Source organism: Gymnoscopelus microlampas, assembly GCF_963454915.1.
Source record: "Gymnoscopelus microlampas genome assembly, chromosome: 5".
Taxonomy (NCBI): Eukaryota; Metazoa; Chordata; class Actinopteri; order Myctophiformes; family Myctophidae; genus Gymnoscopelus; species Gymnoscopelus microlampas.
Window position 1 is genome coordinate 140,421 of NC_139942.1, and position 20,770 is coordinate 161,190.

General features: G+C 43.5%; 1 protein-coding gene across 1 annotated transcript in view; it reads right to left on the bottom strand.

Annotated features, from left to right (window-relative positions):
* The window catches only part of wdr18 (WD repeat domain 18), a 51,896-nt gene that overhangs the window by 12,022 nt on the left and 19,104 nt on the right, over nucleotides 1-20,770 (bottom strand). Inside the window, exons 5-9 of the mRNA XM_084057642.1 lie at nucleotides 6,838-6,979; nucleotides 4,420-4,563; nucleotides 3,539-3,603; nucleotides 1,604-1,728; nucleotides 354-532 (exon numbers count right to left, since the gene is read on the bottom strand). Of these exons, the coding sequence (XP_083913768.1) occupies nucleotides 354-532; nucleotides 1,604-1,728; nucleotides 3,539-3,603; nucleotides 4,420-4,563; nucleotides 6,838-6,979 (655 nt within the window). The remainder of the gene's footprint in view (nucleotides 1-353; nucleotides 533-1,603; nucleotides 1,729-3,538; nucleotides 3,604-4,419; nucleotides 4,564-6,837; nucleotides 6,980-20,770) is intronic.

The following is a 20,770-nucleotide window of genomic DNA, read 5'->3' on the forward strand; positions in this document are numbered from 1 at the left end:
CAACTTTGGACGCCATTATCTCTGGCTTGTTGTTTTTCTCACCGCATCCACCATTTTAGCGTTTTCCTCTCGTTCTCCAGAATGCAGTGTCGGATCGCCGCACGGTTTTCAGCGTTTTGTTCGGTCGGGTCCCGTGTTTGTGTCGAACCAAATGAACGCGGATTTTAAACGGATTTAGCGGGGCCTATGACGGAATCAAAAAAACAAAAAAGGTAAGAAATTGCTTGGCACTACGATGGACGTTCTGAGATTAGCCGATGGCAGTCAATGTGTTAACTAGATGTTATCTAAGTGTGTATGTGTATATATATATATTTTAAAGGTATTTTAAAGGTATTATAAATAATAAATACCTGTGTATTGAGTCCCAGGCGGAGGCTCAGCACCCCGGCTTCGCCCCCCAGCCCCTCCCCTTGCTGCTGGGAGGAGATCAGATGACGACTGAACCGAGGAAGAGAAACCACTGGACGGCTGTCTGATGATGTCATCATGTTGGCTGGACACGCCCTGATGACTGCGTTGGTCACTGGCCCTGGAATATGAATAATAATAAAATAATATTATACATGTATGATGACTGCGTTGGTCACTGGCCCTGGAATATGAATAATAATAATATATTAATAATCTATAATACAATTTGAATCCTGTCAGTATGTCGGTTGTATGTACGTTGCACCACTCTTTATATGATTATGGCTGAGTCGTGTGACATGAGCGTGACGTCAGAGGTCCGTGCTCACAGGTCTGCCATGCCAGGTGTGAGTAATCACAAAGTGGGTTTTGGTCATTGCAGAGGTCATGCACGTCACCTGTTTGTCAAGTGGGTATTTTCATAGCCTGGCGTGGATTTAGGGGAGCACAAAACTCTCTCTCACACTGTGAGGTGCCGGTAATGTGGCACTGCCAAGTGGACGCCGCGTCACGCTAGACGCGGCCCGAACTTCTAGTATTATACATGTATGATCACGTATATTGTAGATACGGTACAGTGTTTAGGAGCTTACCTTTGTGGACGGTAGTGTTTAGGGGGAGGAGTTTACCTTTGTGGGCGGTACAGTGTTTAGGGGGAGGAGTTTACCTTTGTGGGCGGTACAGTGTTTAGGGGGAGGAGCTTACCTTTGTGGACGGTACAGTGTTTAGGGGGAGGAGCTTACCTTTGTGGACGGTAGTGTTTAGGGGGAGGAGTTTACCTTTGTGGGCGGTACAGTGTTTAGGGGGAGGAGTTTACCTTTGTGGACGGTAGTGTTTAGGGGGAGGAGTTTACCTTTGTGGGCGGTACAGTGTTTAGGGGGAGGAGCTTACCTTCGTGGGCGGTACAGTGTTTAGGGGGAGGAGCTTACCTTCGTGGGCGGTACAGTGTTTAGGGGGAGGAGCTTACCTTTGTGGGCAGTACAGTGTTTAGGGGGAGGAGCTTAACTTTGTGGGCGGTACAGTGTTTAGGGGAGGAGTTTACCTTTGTGGACGGTAGTGTTTAGGGGGAGGAGTTTACATTTGTGGGCGGTACAGTGTTTAGGGGGAGGAGCTTACCTTTGTGGACGGTAGTGTTTAGGGGGAGGAGTTTACCTTCGTGGGGGGTACAGTGTTTAGGGGAGGAGCTTACCTTTGTGGGCGGAGCAGCGGATGGTCTGCTTGCTAAGGACGTCCCACAGCCTCAGAGTTTCGTCATGTGACCCAGACAACAGCAGGGTGCCGTCCATAGACACCGAGAGACATGTGACCAGGTTCCTACACACACACACACACACACACACACACACACACACACACACACACACACACACACACACACACACACACACACACACACACACACACACACACACACTAAAAGTGAAATTAATACATATGGGTAAAACACAGCCCATTTCTCACCTAAAATGTTATCAGAAGCCATTTCTGTTAACAATGCTATGTCAGTGGTTCTCAACCTATGGTACGCGTACCACCGGTGCTACGCAAAGCCCCCTCTGGTGGCACGCAGAGCAACCTCCCCAAAAAAGAAAAAAATGGGGACTGAGATAATAATAATAATAATATAAAAACGTAAAATAGGCTACTATCCAAATACTTGTATGAATTATGTATAACTTTACCAGGATATCATGGAAATGAGATTTAAAAACAAGTTTTGCTTTGCTGTATATTAATATGATTACGTTGCCAGTGCTGTGTTTATGTTGGCTTTGTGTCAGTGATGTGGCCATGGTGCTAACCAGCAGACTCGCCCCTAAACACGCTCGCCCCCATTCTTTTGGCGGACCAGCGGTGCTTGTTGTCTCCGCCAGCGGTGGAGAGTATGTTTTCGTTCCCGTCCCGCTGTGTGTCCCCCCTCCCCTAGCCAAGCTAACATTGGTCAAGCTTCACGTGACAAGTGACAATATGTTGTCACCAATGCTTTTGATTGGCTAGAGGGACGCATGACGAAATAAAATCCTATAAATAGGTGTGTCACTTCCAAAGACTATTTATGTCTTTGGAAGTGAGGTAAGACACACCTATCCATCAGCCAAGCTAACATTCCTCTTGGTTAGCATCCTCTAACATTCGGCTTGGAGATCAGACAGGATCAATCAGGAACAGTACTTTCCAGTACAAACTGAGATCACAGCTGAGATCACACAATGCAACTAACTCCCATTACGCAAACTGAAGAAGCAGCAAATCATCGTCTGAAGCTCGGTGAAGAAGCAAAGGCGCAACGTCGACAGCAGAAGGCCCAAGCTAAGAAACAGAAAAGAACACTTAAATCCCTAAATGACAAAAAACGAAGACGAACCACAAACGCTGACAACATGACACAGCAAAGATTGCTACAATCTCTGGAAGAGAAAGTACAAGTATTAAAATAGCACGGGTCCGCTGGCGGAGACCTGTGCTCCGAGGAGCACATTTTCTAGTATTCTTATTTGTTTTACTGAGGATAAGGTTAGAAATAAGTTTAAGGTTAGGCAATAGTTTTACTGAGATTAAGTTTAGGAATAAGGTTAGGTTTCGTTTAGGCATAGTTTACTGAGATTAAGTTTAGGAATAAGGTTAGGTTTCGTTTAGGCATAGTTTTACTGAGATTAATTTTAGGAATAAGGTTACGTTTAGTTTAGGCATAATTTTACTGAGATTAAGTTTAGGAATAAGGTTACGTTTAGTTTAGGCATAGTTTACTGAGATTACGTTTAGGAATAAGGTTACGTTTAGTTTAGGCATAGTTTTACTGAGATTAAGTTTAGGAATAAGGTTAGGTTTCGTTTAGGCATAGTTTACTGAGGTTACGTTTAGGAATAAGGTTAGGTTTCGTTTAGGCATAGTTTACTGAGGTTAAGTTTAGGAATAAGGTTAGGTTTCGTTTAGGCATAGTTTTACTGAGATTAAGTTTAGGAATAAGGTTAGGTTTCGTTTAGGCATAGTTTACTGAGGTTACGTTTAGGAATAAGGTTAGGTTTCGTTTAGGCATAGTTTTACTGAGATTAAGTTTAGGAATAAGGTTAGGTTTCGTTTAGGCATAGTGTACTGAGGTTACTTTTAGGAATAAGGTTCTTACCTGTGTCCTTTGAACACCTGGTTTCCATCGTTGTCTGACTGGAAGGTTTTTTCGCGACTTAAACTCTAAATAAAAATAAACACAAAAAACAATTATAAATGGAATTATAAATAGACTAAAAATAAACACACACTAAAAATAAACTAAGAACTAGAAAAAACGCTCCTTGGAGCACAGGTCTCCACCAGGTCAGGTAGGTTATTGTGGGCCAGCTGTTCGGTATTCGCCAATCAGGATGGAATATGAAGAATCGGACAGAACCGCATTGATCACTTGACTATAGAGATAATGTGTACCGATTTGCGTGATGTTTGGACATTTGTAGGAGTAATATAAAAAAAAACACACCTAGTGTGAAGTGGGCGGTGTGGTCATCACAGTGATGGAAGCTCACTTAAAAAAAAGTAATATTTTTGAAGTGCGTGGTGCTATTTATAGGTTATTAATTTCATCATAGGGGTGTACTAATGTAGAGGGGTGTACAATGGTAGACAATCACAGTGCAGCAAATGTCAATGTCCCAACCCCACTTATAGGGGCGGCTACACCGCCCAAAAAGAAATGTGCAAAATTCGGCCTCCTGGTGTATAATAGTATATAGTACAGTAGGTACAATAGGGCAATGTTAAAGGGTGGCATTTGTTCCTCAATGTAGCATGAATGTGCGTGCACAGTTTCACTGCAATCAGACGCTGCGTTCATGATTAGCGGGATTTTTGGACAAAATCTGTAGGAGTACTGTGTCAAAAAAATTGTTTTGTACAAATCGGCCTCCTGGTGGCGCTCTAAAAGGCCCATGTGAATATAATAAAAATAATAATAATGGTACCTGGCTGCAGAGTGAATATAATAATAATAATAATAGGGTATATAAATGGTACCTGGCTGCAGAGCGCCACCTGGAAGATGTTTCCGTCACTTCCTCCACAGAACAGGAAGTACTCACAGGGGTCAAGGGTCACAGACATGATGCCAACATCAAAGAGAACGGAGAGCAACATCTGACCTGAGGACAACTCCCACAACTACACACACACACACACACACACACACACACACACACACACACACACAAATTAGAAATACACAACATCTGACCTGAGGACAACTCCCACAACTACACACACTGTGTAATAAGGCTGGTTCTGCTAGATGTGTTTTTATAAATATAACATTGGAGGGAACAGAGCCTACGTAAACTACGCTACACAGCAGTTTAAACACCCTTTGCGAATATATACAGTGAAATGGATCATAAAAATACCACACACACACACACACACACACACATATATATATATATATATATATATATTGTGGGGTGTCGCTAGGCAACAGCCTGCCAGGTAAGCACCTCAGCAGGGAGAGTCAGGGGGGCAGAGGCGGTGCACAGCCAGGCGGGGCCTGGCCGTCTACCTGTGGAATCAGCCTGAAGTGAGCGCAGCTGTGGCACCCAGCTGGGGAGCGCACAAACAAAGTAAAAGCACCGTCTCTGCCTCAGTATGGACTGACTCTCCACGCTGGCCAGACAGGTGCATAGGCGGTAAGCGACCCCCCACTTATTCTCCTCCTCATTTACCTGGTGTTATATAGATCGGAGTCTAATGTCTGTATCCCTTTGTTGTAGGCAACCTAGGACCTGATGTGAGTACAGTCCGTCCGTGGACAGGAGGTGCGGGATTACGCACAGACTTTATTGACCCTGAGCCCTTTTGGGTTGAAAGTTTGCTTTATTGTTGATTTATGATTTGAACCGTAATAACAAGACGGCACCGGGGTAATACCCCGTGGACGTGCCGTATTCATTAATAAAACGCCCTGTGAGGCCTTCGCACATACCGTCTCCGAGTGTTGGTTTGGTTCAGTCTTCACAATATATATATATATATAAATAAATAATTACGGCCGGGCCGGCGCGTAACGTGCGAGCCTAACCAAAAAAAAAAAGACATACAAGCTATCAACACACTGCGACATGCCGTGTTGATAGCTTGCAGATCTGTTCTTTTGGGGCGAGCGGCTGTTAGGAGGAACTGCTGCGCTGGTTATATGTGTAGCCCCCACACTCAAATTAGCCAGAAGTGGCGTGCAATAGACCTGGCTATCGGGCAGGTTTATTGGCATGACTGGTAACACGTCGGACTGGCGAGTGGGAGCTTCGGGTTCGATCCCAGAATGTCCCATTTCCCAAGTCTACTATGCATAAAAATCTTTTGAAAATAGCAGATCTACAAGCTTGTGACACGTTGTGAGCTTGCAGATCTGCTATTTTCAAAAGATGTTTTAACCATTCATAAACATGGCGAGCGCAACAGCTGTCACTTCGTGAGAGGAACTGGGGACTTTCATCATAACGTGTAACTATAAAACTTCGAAATGAAGGAAACATGTTTAGCTCAGCATCATTTATATACCTTTAGTTAACTTGGCATATGCTTAATATTTTTATTAGATTATCGGATCATCCGTGAGAGTACGATTTGTAAACTTCGGGTTCATGCATAGAGGACGAAGCACCGCAGCCGCTCGCCCTACCAAAAGAACAGATCTGCAAGCTATCGACACGGCATGTCGCAGTGCGTTGACAGCTTGTATGTCTGTTTTTTTTGGGTAGGCACGTTACGCACCGGCCCGGCTGTAAAATAAATATATATGTGTGTGTGTGTGTGTGTGTGTGTGTGTATGTGGTCTGTCTTTTCATAGATCTATTTCGCTACGATGGGTGTTACGAGCGCCCCAGGGCGCTCGTAACAAACTGCTGCGTAGGACAGCACTCAGGGCTACGCCTCTCCCAGGAGTAGGCGGGGAGTAGGCTACGTACATGCTGTTTCCCGAATGTAGTTTTAGAACACACGTAACTCTGTGCACTTGAGAACCTACGACGATGGTGTCTCCTGAAGCCAGTTTAGATGGCACGTAGGGCACAACCACCTGCTACTAATGAGGGTAGAGCGTAGGTTTCGCCCCAGCTGTGTAGGAGGCTCTTATGCAAGCTGCGTACGCGACGCATGACCTGAAATCTACGTGCCTGCTAAGGTACTGTGCAGCCTGTGAGGACACACGTTAGACCCACGTAAGGACCTGAGCAGCATCTCTACGCAGCATCTCTTTGGGAAACGCGGCCATTTACCTTAACGGTCTGGTCCAATGAGGAAGAGTCTTATAGGTGTAGTTTAGTGTAGTTTAGTGTAGTTTAGGTGTAGTTTAGGTGTAGTTTGGGTGTAGTTTAGTTTAGGTGTAGTTTGGGTGTAGTTTAGGTGTAGTTTAGTGTAGTTTAGTGTAGTTTTCAGAACATTTACCTTAACGGTCTGGTCCAATGAGGAAGTGGCCACTCTGGCCTGAGTTCCCATCATGCCACAGTGCAGGTCAGTGATTGGCAGAGAGTGACGAGACAGGATATGACGAGGCTCCAATGAATTACTCCCATCACACTGTACCACACTGTTACACACATAACACACACCCATGTTACAATGTACACACCACTGTTACACACACCCCATGTTACAATGTACACACCACTGTAACACACATAACACACACCCATGTTACAATGTACACAACACTGTAACACATATAACAAACACCCATGTTACAATATACACAACACTGTAACACACATAACAAACACCCATGTTACAATATGCACAACACTGTAACACACATAACAAACACCCATGTTACAATATACACACCACTGTAACACACATAACTAGAGGTCTCCAACAGGTCAGATTATTGTGGCCTCCTGGTGGCGCTATAATACGAAAATATGTGAAAAGGGTGCCATTTATTCTTAGATCTTTCAATCGGCCAGAGCATTCATGATTTGAGGCATTTTGTTCCATAAATGTGTTAAAATTAGACCTGCTGGTGGCGCTATAACAGGCCAATGTGAAAAGGGTGGCATTTCTTCCTCGGCCTAGTGGGAATGTGTTTGTGAAATTTCACGGAAATCGCATGCTGTGTTCATGATTTGAGGCATTTTGTTCAAAACAGACCAATCGTGCAAACTTTGGAAGACAACCTTAGCCAAAGAGGATGTAATATGTAAAATGGGACATATCCGTGTTGATCACATGACTAGAGATATTGTGTACCGATTTGCGTGTTTTTTGGACAAAATCTGTAGGAGTAATATCCAAAAATGGGTTTTGCAAAAGTCGGCCTCATGGTGGCGCTATGACAGGCTGATCTGAAAAATGTGGGACAGAGATTCTGCTGTGGCATCCAGGGAGTGTGTGTGTGTGTGTGTGTGTGTGTGTGTGTGTGTGTGTGTGTGTGTGTGTGTGCGCGCGCACAGTTTCACAGCGACCGGGCCAACGGTGGCGGAGATTAGCTGCAACATTTAAATTAAAATTGATATTGTAATCATGGAGATATTTGACAAAATTGGTATCAAAATCCCAAACGCAGTTTTGGTGAATGGGGTAATTGAAACAGAGGATTATAAGGAGGTATTGGATGTTTTAAAGGGATATGGGGCTGTTAATAGGTCTGACATAATCAAAGACACTGAATCCGAATTTAACAACCATCTGTTTGTTGAATACTCTTCAGGGAGTGCTTTATTGTCTCTAGAGCCTCTTCTGCCATACAAATATCCCAAAGATTGTAGTAACTATCGGTCGATATAACAGCACAATTACTGTTTATACAGTTTCCACACTTACAATATTGAATGAACAAATGGACACAGCAAGTATTTCTAACTGTCTGACACTGATGGCTCAATCTACATCGTCATAGGAGCCTTGGCTCCACAAACTGACCTATTGACCCTTGGAATGTTCCACAGGATCTGGACCATGGATACAAATGGAAGTTTGCATCTAATTTCACTAACGCAAGGTTTGACTTTTAAGAGTGATTGAGAACTCGCTTTGAAGGTTTGCGAAACTTGGTCCATTCTATTTTCAGATGTTTGTCTCCAAAGCAAACTCACTGGAACACTACAGACTACAGAGAATCCCAGAATGGATCAGGATTCTTGGATTATAATACTGTTTCCCTTTATTGGATTATGTTATCATCTCACAGATAACACTCTGACTTATTGACAAGTAACCATTCATGTCACCACTCATGTCATAATGTTTGAATGTTTCATTCATGTAATCATTCCAATTCATTAATCATGATTTTTATTGTAATTAGGACATATACTATTTGCACCATATTCATCGTAGTTTACTACACTGGATTCAATGGTTTGTAATAACTGTGTAAATAAAATAAACACGACATTTGCAGAATATGTGTAATTTAAGCCATGAGCAATGCACGAGTGCATGACTTCATCTTCCCAAGAAGGACATCTTTCTGGACAAGTCTTTGCCTCAAAACAACAACATATGTATTTCGGAAGAACATGTGTGTTGCAACAGCCTCATGTTACCTCATCGCAACGTATATAAGCGCTGTGTGTAACCCCCCTCTTTACTTTTAAAACACCTTTAACTCGGAAGCTCCCAGCCTCGGGAGACCTAAGCCCCTCTCTGCGAGGAAGCAAGGGACTGCGAAGAAGAAGATGCCCACAAAGCTCTTCACACCGCACCTCCGTGACTGGAAGGCCTGATTCTCCCACAAGCCAGAAGCAACAGCTTGGGGTCCCCCAGACGATCTGACCCTGACCAAGTTGTGTCTCCGCTGCTTCTCTTCTGCCTGGCCTAGGCATCCCTAAAGATAGTACAGCCTGCCACAAAGCTCTTGACTGGCCCCTGCTCACCGCTACGACGACTGCGTTCTTGCCTGACCATAGGTACAACACGTGGGCAGCATTCTGCCACAACTGGCTCCTCAGAGGACTGTGTGAGACAATAGGACGGATCGACAACTACAACTTCACGTTTTCACCTTAAAACCAGCGTGAATTCCACCAAGTTGTCACAAACCGACAACGTTCATCACTGGACATCGGACACATCACATAACAACTGTGATGTGCGGTAAACACAGGAACAACTCTTGAATAAGATCAATTCAGCTGCTCATGGCATATCATTCTTGTTTCATTTAACTGTTGTTTTCTTACAGGATTTTAAGTTAGGTTTAGCCTCCATCTGAATCCAGTTAAAACCTTGATTATATTTAATGTTGAGATTTTCCATTTTTATTAAATGTTGCAAGCCTAGCTTAGGTTTGATTGAATAAATTTATATATTTTTTAATATCAAATCTAGTTTGGTCATCGCTCAAGTTGAATTATTATTCCTTATAGAACCTTGACATATGTTGACACACATCTTAAGAAGGCTCTGCCGAGACAAGAACATTTTCCCCTTCAGATCTTGTAGATTTATTGAAATAAAATAATAACTGATTATTTCATAATCTTTGATTATTTTATTGGTGGTTTAAAGTTAAGGTTAAATACAAATTAAGCTTGTGTTTAGTCATAAGTGATTTTCATGGTGCCTCGTTAAGTTTTTGACTCTTGATTTTAAATACTCATAATTCCAAACTTATAGTTATTAATTTGATTATCCTTAAGATATTAAGAAGTCCTCACACTACATTTTTGGTTATTAAAAATACCACCGATATTGAAATTTACACACTCATGCCTACTACAAGATGACAAATCAAATACGTTCATCATTCAACTTCTGTCGGACATGTATACAGACAGGATAGGCAATACCAAGACCAAATCCTATTTGGCTGATTTAAAGAATTTGTCTCAAATGAGTGGAAAGGACTACAAGGAAGTTCTTAAGGACATGATGTCTCAAATTGGTGAATCCATTGCTGACCTCAAGTCAACAGAGGAACCAGAGCAAATGAAACCTTCACCCCAACCACTTTCCATTGCTCCTGATGATCTCAACCCTCCTGAAATCCAGCGTTATGTTGTTGAGCACATTGTCAAAAGTGAGGACAAAGCGAGTCACATGTTTTCTTCTCAACTACTGAGAGCCTTTTCCGGCAAGGTACCTAGACCCTCTCAGGAAGCTGACTATGATACTTGGAGATCCAGTGTTGATTTAATCATGAAAGATCCTGCTGTGTCTGATCTTCTGAGATCCAGAAAGATCCTTGAAAGCCTTCTTCCTCCAGCTGTAGATATGGTGAAGCACTTGAATCCAGACACTTTGCCTGCTATTTATCTGCAACTGCTTGATTCTGCTTTTGGCACAGTCCAAGATGGTGATGACCTGTATACTAAATTCAAGGATACTGTTCAAGATGCAGTTGAAAAACCATCTGCTTACCTGCAACGTCTTCATGTAATCTTGAACCTCACTGTCAAAAGAGGTGGCATTCCTGTCGAAGAAGTAGATAAACATCTTCTAAAACAATTCTGTAGAGGATGCTGGGATAATGCCCTTCTCTCAGAGCTTCAACTGAAACACAAGAAGGAAAATCCTCCATCCTTTTCTGAGTTGCTCTTGCTTTTGCGTACAGAAGAGGATCGTGAAGCAGCAAAAGCAATGCGCATGAAACGGCATCTGGGAACTACGAAACAGAAAGTGACATCTAACTGGCAAGTTGCCTCCAGTGATACAGAGGAACAAGGAATGTCTGCTACACTCAAAGCACTCACAAAGCAAATGGCAGAGATTCAAGCCCAACTAGCATCTCTCACAGCTAACCAGCAGAGAGCGACAAATTCCTTCTCTCCAAGGTCAGCTAGTAACAGTAAACCCTTTGAGAAAAAGAGATCACATGCAACTGCTAAACAACCTGTGCAATCCTCACAGACAAACACAACCTTCAGACCAAAACCCGGATACTGCTTCCGATGTGGAGAGGATGGTCACATTAGACCACAGTGTGACAATGAACCCAATCCTACATTAGTGGCGGAGAAAAGGAAACTCTTCAATTCCAAGTGTGAGAAATGGGAGAGACAAAACCCGGACCATTTAAACTAAAACCAGTTCCTGTTGTGGGACGAACGGGGACTGTAACCGATCAAGAATGTCCAAAACGCAAGCACAAGCGGAGTGCAAAACTACTTAACATGTCAAGTGCAAAGAATTCAGTCCTTAAGCTGCCAAAAGGATTAGTCGGTTCCACATGCACAGCAATAGTCAACATTGCTGGCACTGATTTCAACTGTCTTATGGATACTGGTTCTCAAGTAACCACAGTTCCAATGTCCTTTTATAAGCAGAACCTGTCTGATCAACCAATCAAACCTCTTGGTGATCTGTTGGAGGTTGAGGGTGCAGCAGGACAGGCTATTCCATATTTGGGTTATGTGGAAATGACCATTCGTTTTCCCAAAGACTTTGTGGGAACAGACATTGACATACCAACCCTTGCACTTGTAGTTCCATTTGCAACTCCATCTCCAGTTCTAATAGGAACCAATACACTTGATGTCCTCTTTGACCAATACTTTGGTTTCAAGACCATACGTCATCAACCCAGTCAGTATGGATACCGAGCAGTACTCAAAACACTTGAGTTACGTCAACAACAGAACCGAGATGGAAGTGTTGGAGTTGTAAGGATGCTTAGCAAGACACCTACCATCATTCCTGCATGCCACAGTGTCATTCTTGAAGGCTCAGCTAAGGTCCATAGTCCACCTGGAGACCGCTGGGTGATAGTAGAGCATCCCACCCAGTCATACTTACCTGGTGGCCTATGTGTCAAGAGTTGTCTCAGCACTCTTCCTTCAAATGCACCTTACAAAGTTCCTGTGATGATTACAAATGAAACTGATCAAGACATTACCATTCCACCACACTGTGTCATTGCAGAGCTGAGCGCTTTCTATTGTATTCTTTCACAACACAATGTAAAAACTCCCCCAGTCTCTGAAAGTCAGAAATCGAACCTGAACATCAACTTTGGTGATTCTCCACTGTCCGAAGAATGGAAAGAGCATATCACCAACAAGCTTCGTGCATTGCCTGAGGTTTTCGCGCTGCATGATTTAGACTTTGGGTGCACAGACAAGGTGAAACATCACATTAAACTGCATGATGAAACTCCCTTTAAACATCGTGCCAGGCCTATTCATCCTCAAGATATCGAGGCAGTACGTAAGCATCTCAACGACTTACTGGAGGCCGGTGTTATTAGAGAGTCTGAATCACCCTTTTCTTCACCCATTGTGGTTGTACGGAAGCGAAACAACGATGTACGTTTGTTTATAGACTACCGGAAACTCAATCTTCAAACAGTGAAGGATGCTTATGCGCTACCTAATCTTGAAGAGACCTTTTCAGCACTAACAGGGTCCAAATGGTTTTCAGTGCTTGATTTGAAATCTGGATACTACCAGATCGAAATGGATGAAGCTGACAAGGCTAAAACAGCTTTTGTTACACCACTTGGATTCTGGGAGTGGAACCGTATGCCACAGGGAATAACGAATGCACCTAGCACATTCCAGAGATTGATGGAGAGATGCATGGGAGACATACACCTAAAGCAAGTTCTTGTATTCTTGGATGATCTGATCATTTATTCCGACACACTGGAAGAACACGAAATCCGGCTGATGAGGGTACTCAACCGTTTAAAGGAATATGGATTAAAACTGTCACCTGAAAAGTGCAAATTCTTCCAGACTTCAGTTCGATACTTAGGACATATCGTATCTGAAGAGGGAGTGGAAACAGACCCAGAAAAAGTAAATGCATTAAAATCCTGGCCAATTCCTAAGAACCTGAAAGAATTAAGATATTTTCTAGGATTCTCGGGCTACTATCGTCGCTTTATAAAGAGCTACGCTGACATAGTGAAGCCCCTTAACGAACTTACTCTAGGATATCCACCATCACGCAAACCCACAAAGGGTAAAGGGACATGTGATCAATATCACAATCCACAACATCCTTTTGGGGGTCGATGGACACCTGACTGTCAAGATGCTTTTGAGAGACTCATAGCAACACTTACCACTGCCCCTGTTCTTGGTTTTGCAGACCCCAAGAAACCTTACATCTTGCATACCGATGCCAGTACCACTGGACTTGGAGCCGCTCTATATCAGGAACAGGATGGGAAACTGAGAGCTATTGCCTTTGCCAGTCGTGGTCTGTCCAACAGTGAATCCAGATATCCCGCTCATAAATTGGAATTTCTTGCACTCAAATGGAGTGTAACAGAAAAATTCCACGATTACTTGTATGGGTGTCATTTTACTGTAGTCACAGACAGTAATCCCCTTACCTACATACTTACTTCTGCAAAGTTAGACGCAACCAGCTACAGATGGTTGGCTGCTTTGTCCACTTTCTCCTTCAAGCTTCAGTACCGGGCTGGTAAAGAAAATCTGGATGCCGATGGTCTCTCCAGGCGACCACATGAAATGTATCTAGATGATGGCCAGTCTGAGAAAGAGAAGGATCGCATTAGCCGGTTTACCCAACAACACTTGGCTGATGGCTCCATTGAGGATGTCTCCTCCGATGTCGTCACTGCCATCTGTCAGAGTAGCTTGGTCAGATCCCACAATGACCCTCATGACCTTACTCTTGTGGAGTCTTTGGCACTTTCTGCTGATGCAATTCCTGACAGCTATGTCGAAGAGGATCAACATGGCTTACCTGTCATTCCTTCTCTATCCCATCTCGATCTTAAAGAGAAGCAGAGGACTGATCCAAGCCTTCGTGAGGTCATTTTCCAATTGGAAACGGGAGAAAAGGTTCCTCCAACTGTAAGGAAGGAGCTTCCTGACCTTCCACTTCTTCTGAGGGAGTTGAATAGATTGGAGTTGCAGAATGATATCCTGTACCGAAGGAGACAAGAGAATGAACAAATCTCATATCAACTTGTGTTACCCGAAGAGCTGCGTGCAACTGTCTTGCAAAGCTTACATAATGACATGGGTCACATGGGCATAGAAAGAACTCTTGATCTTGTCCGTTCAAGGTTCTATTGGCCCAAATTGTCTGCAGCTGTAGAGCACAAAATCAAGACATGTGATCGCTGTATACGCAGAAAAGCTCTTCCTGAGAAAGCCGCACCCTTGGTGAACATAAGAGCAACACGCCCGCTTGAATTGGTGTCCATGGATTTCCTTAGTCTTGAACCAGATACAAGCAATACAAAGGATATCCTTGTACTAACTGACCACTTCACTAAGTTTGCCCTTGCTATTCCCACTCCCAACCAGAAAGCTAAGACAGTAGCTAAATGCTTGTGGGATAACTTCATTGTCTATTATGGCATCCCTGAGCGTCTGCACACTGACCAAGGACCTGATTTTGAATCTAAGTTGATCAAGGAATTATGTGAATTTTCAGGAATCCAAAAATGTCGAACAACTCCGTACCATCCACGGGGAAATCCTGTTGAAAGGTTTAATCGGACGTTGCTCAATATGTTGGGAACCCTGGAAAACAAGCAAAAATCCAAATGGCGAGAATATGTGAAGCCCTTAGTTCATGCTTACAATTGCACCCGCAATGAAGTAACCGGGTTCACTCCGTATGAACTTATGTTTGGACGTTCACCTCGACTGCCAGTTGATCTAGCTTTCAACTTACCTGTGAGAGGAGATCAGCCGAAATCTCATTCTCAGTACGTACAAAATCTCAAATCCCGATTGGAAGAGAGCTACCGGTTAGCTTCTCAAAATGCTCTGAAATCAGCGGAAAGGAACAAAGCTCGTTTTGACAAAAGGATAACTACCTCAGAACTTGAGGTAGGGGACAGAGTCCTAGTCAGAAACGTGCGCATTCGTGGAAAACACAAACTGGCGGACAAATGGGAAGCAGACATCTATGTTGTAATTGATCGTGCAGGAGATCTTCCAGTATACACTGTAAGGCCAGAGAACAAAAATGGGCCTAAACGCACATTACATAGAGATCTTCTCCTTCCTTGTGGGTTTCTTCCCATGACAGCAGAGGAAGAATGCCCTCAGCCCATCTCTGTCCGTAGGCCACGAACCCGTCATCACCCTGGTGACAATGAAACTGATGCTGCTGATGTAGACTTTCCAGCAGAGGAGGATTCAGATTATTGGGTCTTACCAAGCCATGTTCAGCCAACAGTTAAGCTTACTGTGGACCACAACCTTAATACTGGAGGTGAGATGGAGACAAACATAACTGTTGAGGATCAATGTTCTGAACACAGCAATATGGAACACTTACCTGAATCTGCTGCAATGGAACACTTACCTGAATCCGCTGAAATGGAACACTTACCTGAATCCGCTGAAATGGAACACTTACCTGAACCTGTTGAAATGGAATACTTACCCGACACCACTGATGGAAGGACCAACTTACCTGAAATTGTGGAGGAAATCTTACCTATCAATACACAACCCGACGGAAACTTACCGGACGGAAACTTACCGGACGGAGCAATATCTAACAAACCTGAAATTGACCAATCCACTGAACCTGTCATTACAAATCAACCTGAAGCTGGAAGTTCACTCAGGCGTTCAAGTAGACGCAGAGAAGAGCCTAAAAGGTTTCAATACTCTAAGTTGGGCAGCCCTTTGATTAATGTTGTACAATCTTTATTTCAAAGTTGATCTACAGCATACACTGATGCTTTAAGTGAGAAGGGTGTGCCTATGTCTTTTCCCAACCCACAAATCCATGTAATGTAACATGCAACGGAACGTGCATGGATTTAGGGGGGGAGGATGTAACCCAGGTTTCAAAAAGGGTTTCAAAAGTCACTGCTGTCTGTGTGTCACTGACAGAGAGACACACACACACACACACACACACACACACACACACACACACACACACACACACACACACACACACACACACACACACACACACACACACACACACACACACACACACACACACACACACACACACACACACACACACACACTCAGTCTCACTCACACTCAGTCTCACTCAATCAATCAGTCACACCAGTGTTTGCAATTGCAATCACAGCCACACCCTACTATAAAGCAGAGTCAGTCTGCAGTAGCAGAGTGAGGTGCACATCACTCTGGGGCTGATGCAGGTCTGTACTCATTTCCAAACAATACTCACATTTTCCAAACTTGTTACATTTGATCAAATTACTAAATACACTTATTGTGGCTTTTAGACTTCCACCCAAAGTTGCTGGCAAAACCTGCTGGCTGTGACTACATGAATTGAAACTGATTGAATTGGTGAGTGAAATGTTTGTTTCCCATTTGAACCAAGTTGGTTCAAATGTTTGTTTTGTTTATTGAAATGTTTGTTCTAATTTGATTGTTTCTGGTTGGAATTTAATTATTTTGGAAGTTATGAAATGCTTGTAGATAAGCTGTTTTTTAGTTGATCGATGATCTTGTAGATCTGCTTTTGGTTATTTGATATTAATTTGGCCTTTTCTATGACTCCAGGCCAGGTTTATTTATCTTGATTGAAAGGATCATGATGGCGAGCCAACTAACCCGAACCCAACCATAAATGAAGTTTGTCCTACCTGGAGTAGGCCAAAGAGCAGCAGCCTTTGATTATCCCCTCAAGTAACAATTCCCACTACACTGCCCTCACACTGCCACTTCCCTCTGACTTGACCATAGACAATACCTTGACCTTTGAAAGACTCTGTTGGACTTACTTCGATACCTTGCTGAAAGTTATGAACTGTTGTATGTTTTGCTTTATTTTCCTTTTTGATGAATACAGTTTATTTTGCTTCAATCATGTCTCTTGTCTATTTAATTTAATGTTGCCATCAATATAATTTATCCCTCCACTTTTCACCTCTGTCTGCAGTAAACTGGTCCTATAACATTTATGCTTTGCCCACACTAAGCATATGCTACAGTAGCCCATGATATGAGGACACTCCTGGTAGAGTGGCACCTGACGCCAGATGGCGGGGGACGATTACTCGCCCCATAGCGTGATTGATGGCATCCACAATATAGTGGGACAGGCGCTGTCTGGAGAGAGCGCAACTTATGTTAGGGCCAACATAAGAAAGAAAAAGCCGCTCTGACCGCTGAATGCACGCAGAAGGTCTGACATAGGCTCTCAGGGCCCGTGCAGGGCACAACAGTTTCAGCTTGCCCATCCACTCTCCTGGTGGAGGGTTAAACTGTGCTAGCCTTATAGGCTGGTTGAGGTGCGAATGTGACAGCACCTTCAGGGAGGAACGCTGTGTTTGGCCACAGAGTGACGCCTAAGCCGTCTGAGTTCCACCTCGGACGCAAGTCATTGACAGACTGGGCGTGCAGCTCGCTGACACGCTCGCTGAGGTAAAGGCCAGGAGGAATGCCGTCTTACATGACACCCACTTAGGCTCTGCCTGAGCCAGGGGCTCAAAGGGAGGCCTGCATAGCGCATCCAGCACTATGGGGGATCCCATGCTGGAGTTCTCAGGGCTCTTGGAGGATGCAACCTCAGGGGCTGTGCCATTATAGATCCTAGCACGTCAATATGATATTGCTGCTAGTATGTACGCTCTTAAGAGTAGAAGGAGATCGGCCCTTGTCTAAGAGGGACTGCAGAAGCTCCAGAAAAGTAGGCACAGAGCAACGCACTGGGGTCTTCACCCTGACCCGTACAACAGTTGGAAAACAGCTTCCGTCTGTTATCATTCTGTAGCCTGGTGGATGGTGCTCCTGCATTCCGGATGGTGTGCCTGTAATGCACAATCTATGTAAAGCACTTTGGATAAAGCACTTTGGATTAGGGGTGTGCCGATATATCGCGATACGTTTTCATGACGATATGTATCGTTTTGGGGGGAAAAATATCGTTTTTTTTTTTTTTTTTTTTTACAATCATTATAATCAGGCATGCAAACAGCCCCGAGGTGAAAAGGGTGACAACATGTTGTTGTTTTTTTCGGGTCAGGTGTCACACTATTGCCATATTTGGATTGAAAACGGCTATTGTAGCTGAAAAGCTACAAGTTTGCATGTCTGAATAATGCTAAAACAGAATTATTTGTTTGCATTTACTTTTTTCCTCCCCCATATATTTTCATAATAAAAAAAGTGCGTATCGTATCGTATCGATATCGTATCGAACTTGTGAGCCAAATACCGTATCGTATCGTTTGGTGAAATTAGTGTATCGGCACACCCCTACTTTGGATAAAAGCTATATAAATGAACCATTTACCATTTATGCCTGACTGGGTCCACACGGCTGCTCAGCCAGCGGTTTGGGCCCTCTGGCAGTCAAACGCACAGTCGGGGAGGTGTCGAGGATTGGGATGCCAGATCCGACCTCTCCTGTCGGGGAGACAGGCGCCATGGCGCCCTGCGACTGAAACTTGTGCAACAGAGGAAACCAAGAAAGTCCTCCCTGGTCAGAAGGGGGCCACTAGTGGCATGGTGTGACCCCTCCTGAAGAAGAACTCTCTGAGGCGCTGGTCGTATCAGAGGAAGCAGTGGAAAGGCATATGCAGTGCCTCTGGCCAAGGGTGAGCCAGTGCATCTTGGCCCAGAGGGCTGGTTGTCTCCGCTAAAGGAGAACCGGGTGGGTCGACGCGGTCAGAGGTTAAGAGGTCCACCTCTGCCGCAGAGGCCCCAGGTGGTGTACACACCACCTCTGGATGGAGGCACCACTCCCCGATGGGAGCCTTTTGACGGAAGAGAAAGTCTGCAGGTTTTCCTGCTCTCCAGATAGGTAAATTGCCCGTAGGCTGATCAGGCGGGGGGGAGGGGGGGGGGGTTGGTCCCGCCCTGATTATTTACATTATACACGGTGGAGGCGTTGCCTTGGTATGCGGGGCCAGGGCAAGGAGACACGGCTGTGACCTCCTGATCTTCCTGTGTCCGTGTGCCGCTTGGCATCCAAGTGGCCTCTCTGGGGCAAGGAAAGGAGGTTTAAGATGTCGTCCACCCGACGGGGGGCGGACGGACAGGCTGTCATAGTCATGGCGTTTAACCCTTGAAGCCCTGAAGAAGCATCTGTGTCACTTTTTGATTTGAGCTAAAAAGCATTTTTTTTACTCTTTGGCTATTCAAAAAATAGCAGATCTACAAGCTCATAGCGCGGCACCGAGTGCCGCGCTATGAGCTACGAGCTTGTAGATCTGCTATTTTAGAAATATTGTTATTTTTTTTGCAAATCTTGAGATTTGAGTTTCAAAAGCGAACATTTGTAACTTAAATCTTTGCTTCTGGGGGATTTAACAGTTTTTTGAAAAAACTTATGTCGCCATAATATCAGTGGTTCTTTTTTCCATGTCAAGGACCCCCAAAATGACATGTATTTAGCCACGGACCCCCATCTAAAAATATATGTTTCAGGGACCCCCGGAAGCAAAGATTCGAGTTATTTTTTTTTGCTTTAAAACAATATATATATATTCAAAGATTTGCACACATTTTCACGATTTTTCAAAAATAGCAGATCTGCATGCTCATAGCGCGGCACTCGTAGATCTGCTATTTTTGAATAGCCAAAGTGTAAAATAATGCTTATTAGCTCAAATCAAAAAGTGACACAGATGCTTCTTCAGGGCTTCAAGGGTTAATAACCAAAAGCTATGCACAATAGCCGTTAGTAAGAGTTTCAGCTACAAACTACTTGCAGCTACATCAGAAAGCCCATATGCTGGAGGGAGGGCGTGTACGCTGCTCGTACCAGCTAGGCTAATAACAACCACAAGACAGCTATACCTAATAGCTGTTAACAAAGCTTAAACGCTGCTATTAAGCTCTACGCAATATATATATATATATATATATATATATATATATATATATATATATATATATATATATATATATATATATATATATGAGTATTTCCAATTTCCAGTACTTTTACTTCTACTCCACTACATCTCAGAGGCAAATATTGTACTTTTACTCCACTGCATTTACTTGAAAACTTTAGTTACTAGTTACTTTTCAGATGTAGATTATTACATTATAAAACATACATTAACCACTTTAAACCTATTTTAAACCTAGGCTATTTGAAAATAGCAGATCTACAAGCTCACAACGCGTCGCGATGCGACGCGTCGTGAGCTTGTAGATCTGCTATTTTCAAATACAGTAGATCGGCTATTTTCAAATATTTAGTACTTTTAGTTTTGGTACTTTAAGTACGTGTTGATGCCAATGCTTTTGTACTTTTACTCGAGTAAAATTTTAATTCTGGACTTTTACTTGTAACAGAGTATTTGTATATTGTAGTATTGGTACTTTTACTTAAGTAAAGAATTTGAGTACTTTTTCCACCACTGGTTACAGCTGCCATCACCCGCAGAGCCAGAGGCTAATCAAGGGCTTTAGCCAAGCAGCGCGCTCATCAAAAACTAAGAAAATGCCGTAAACAACTTCTTCAACATTTCAGTGGTAGCAAAGACCAC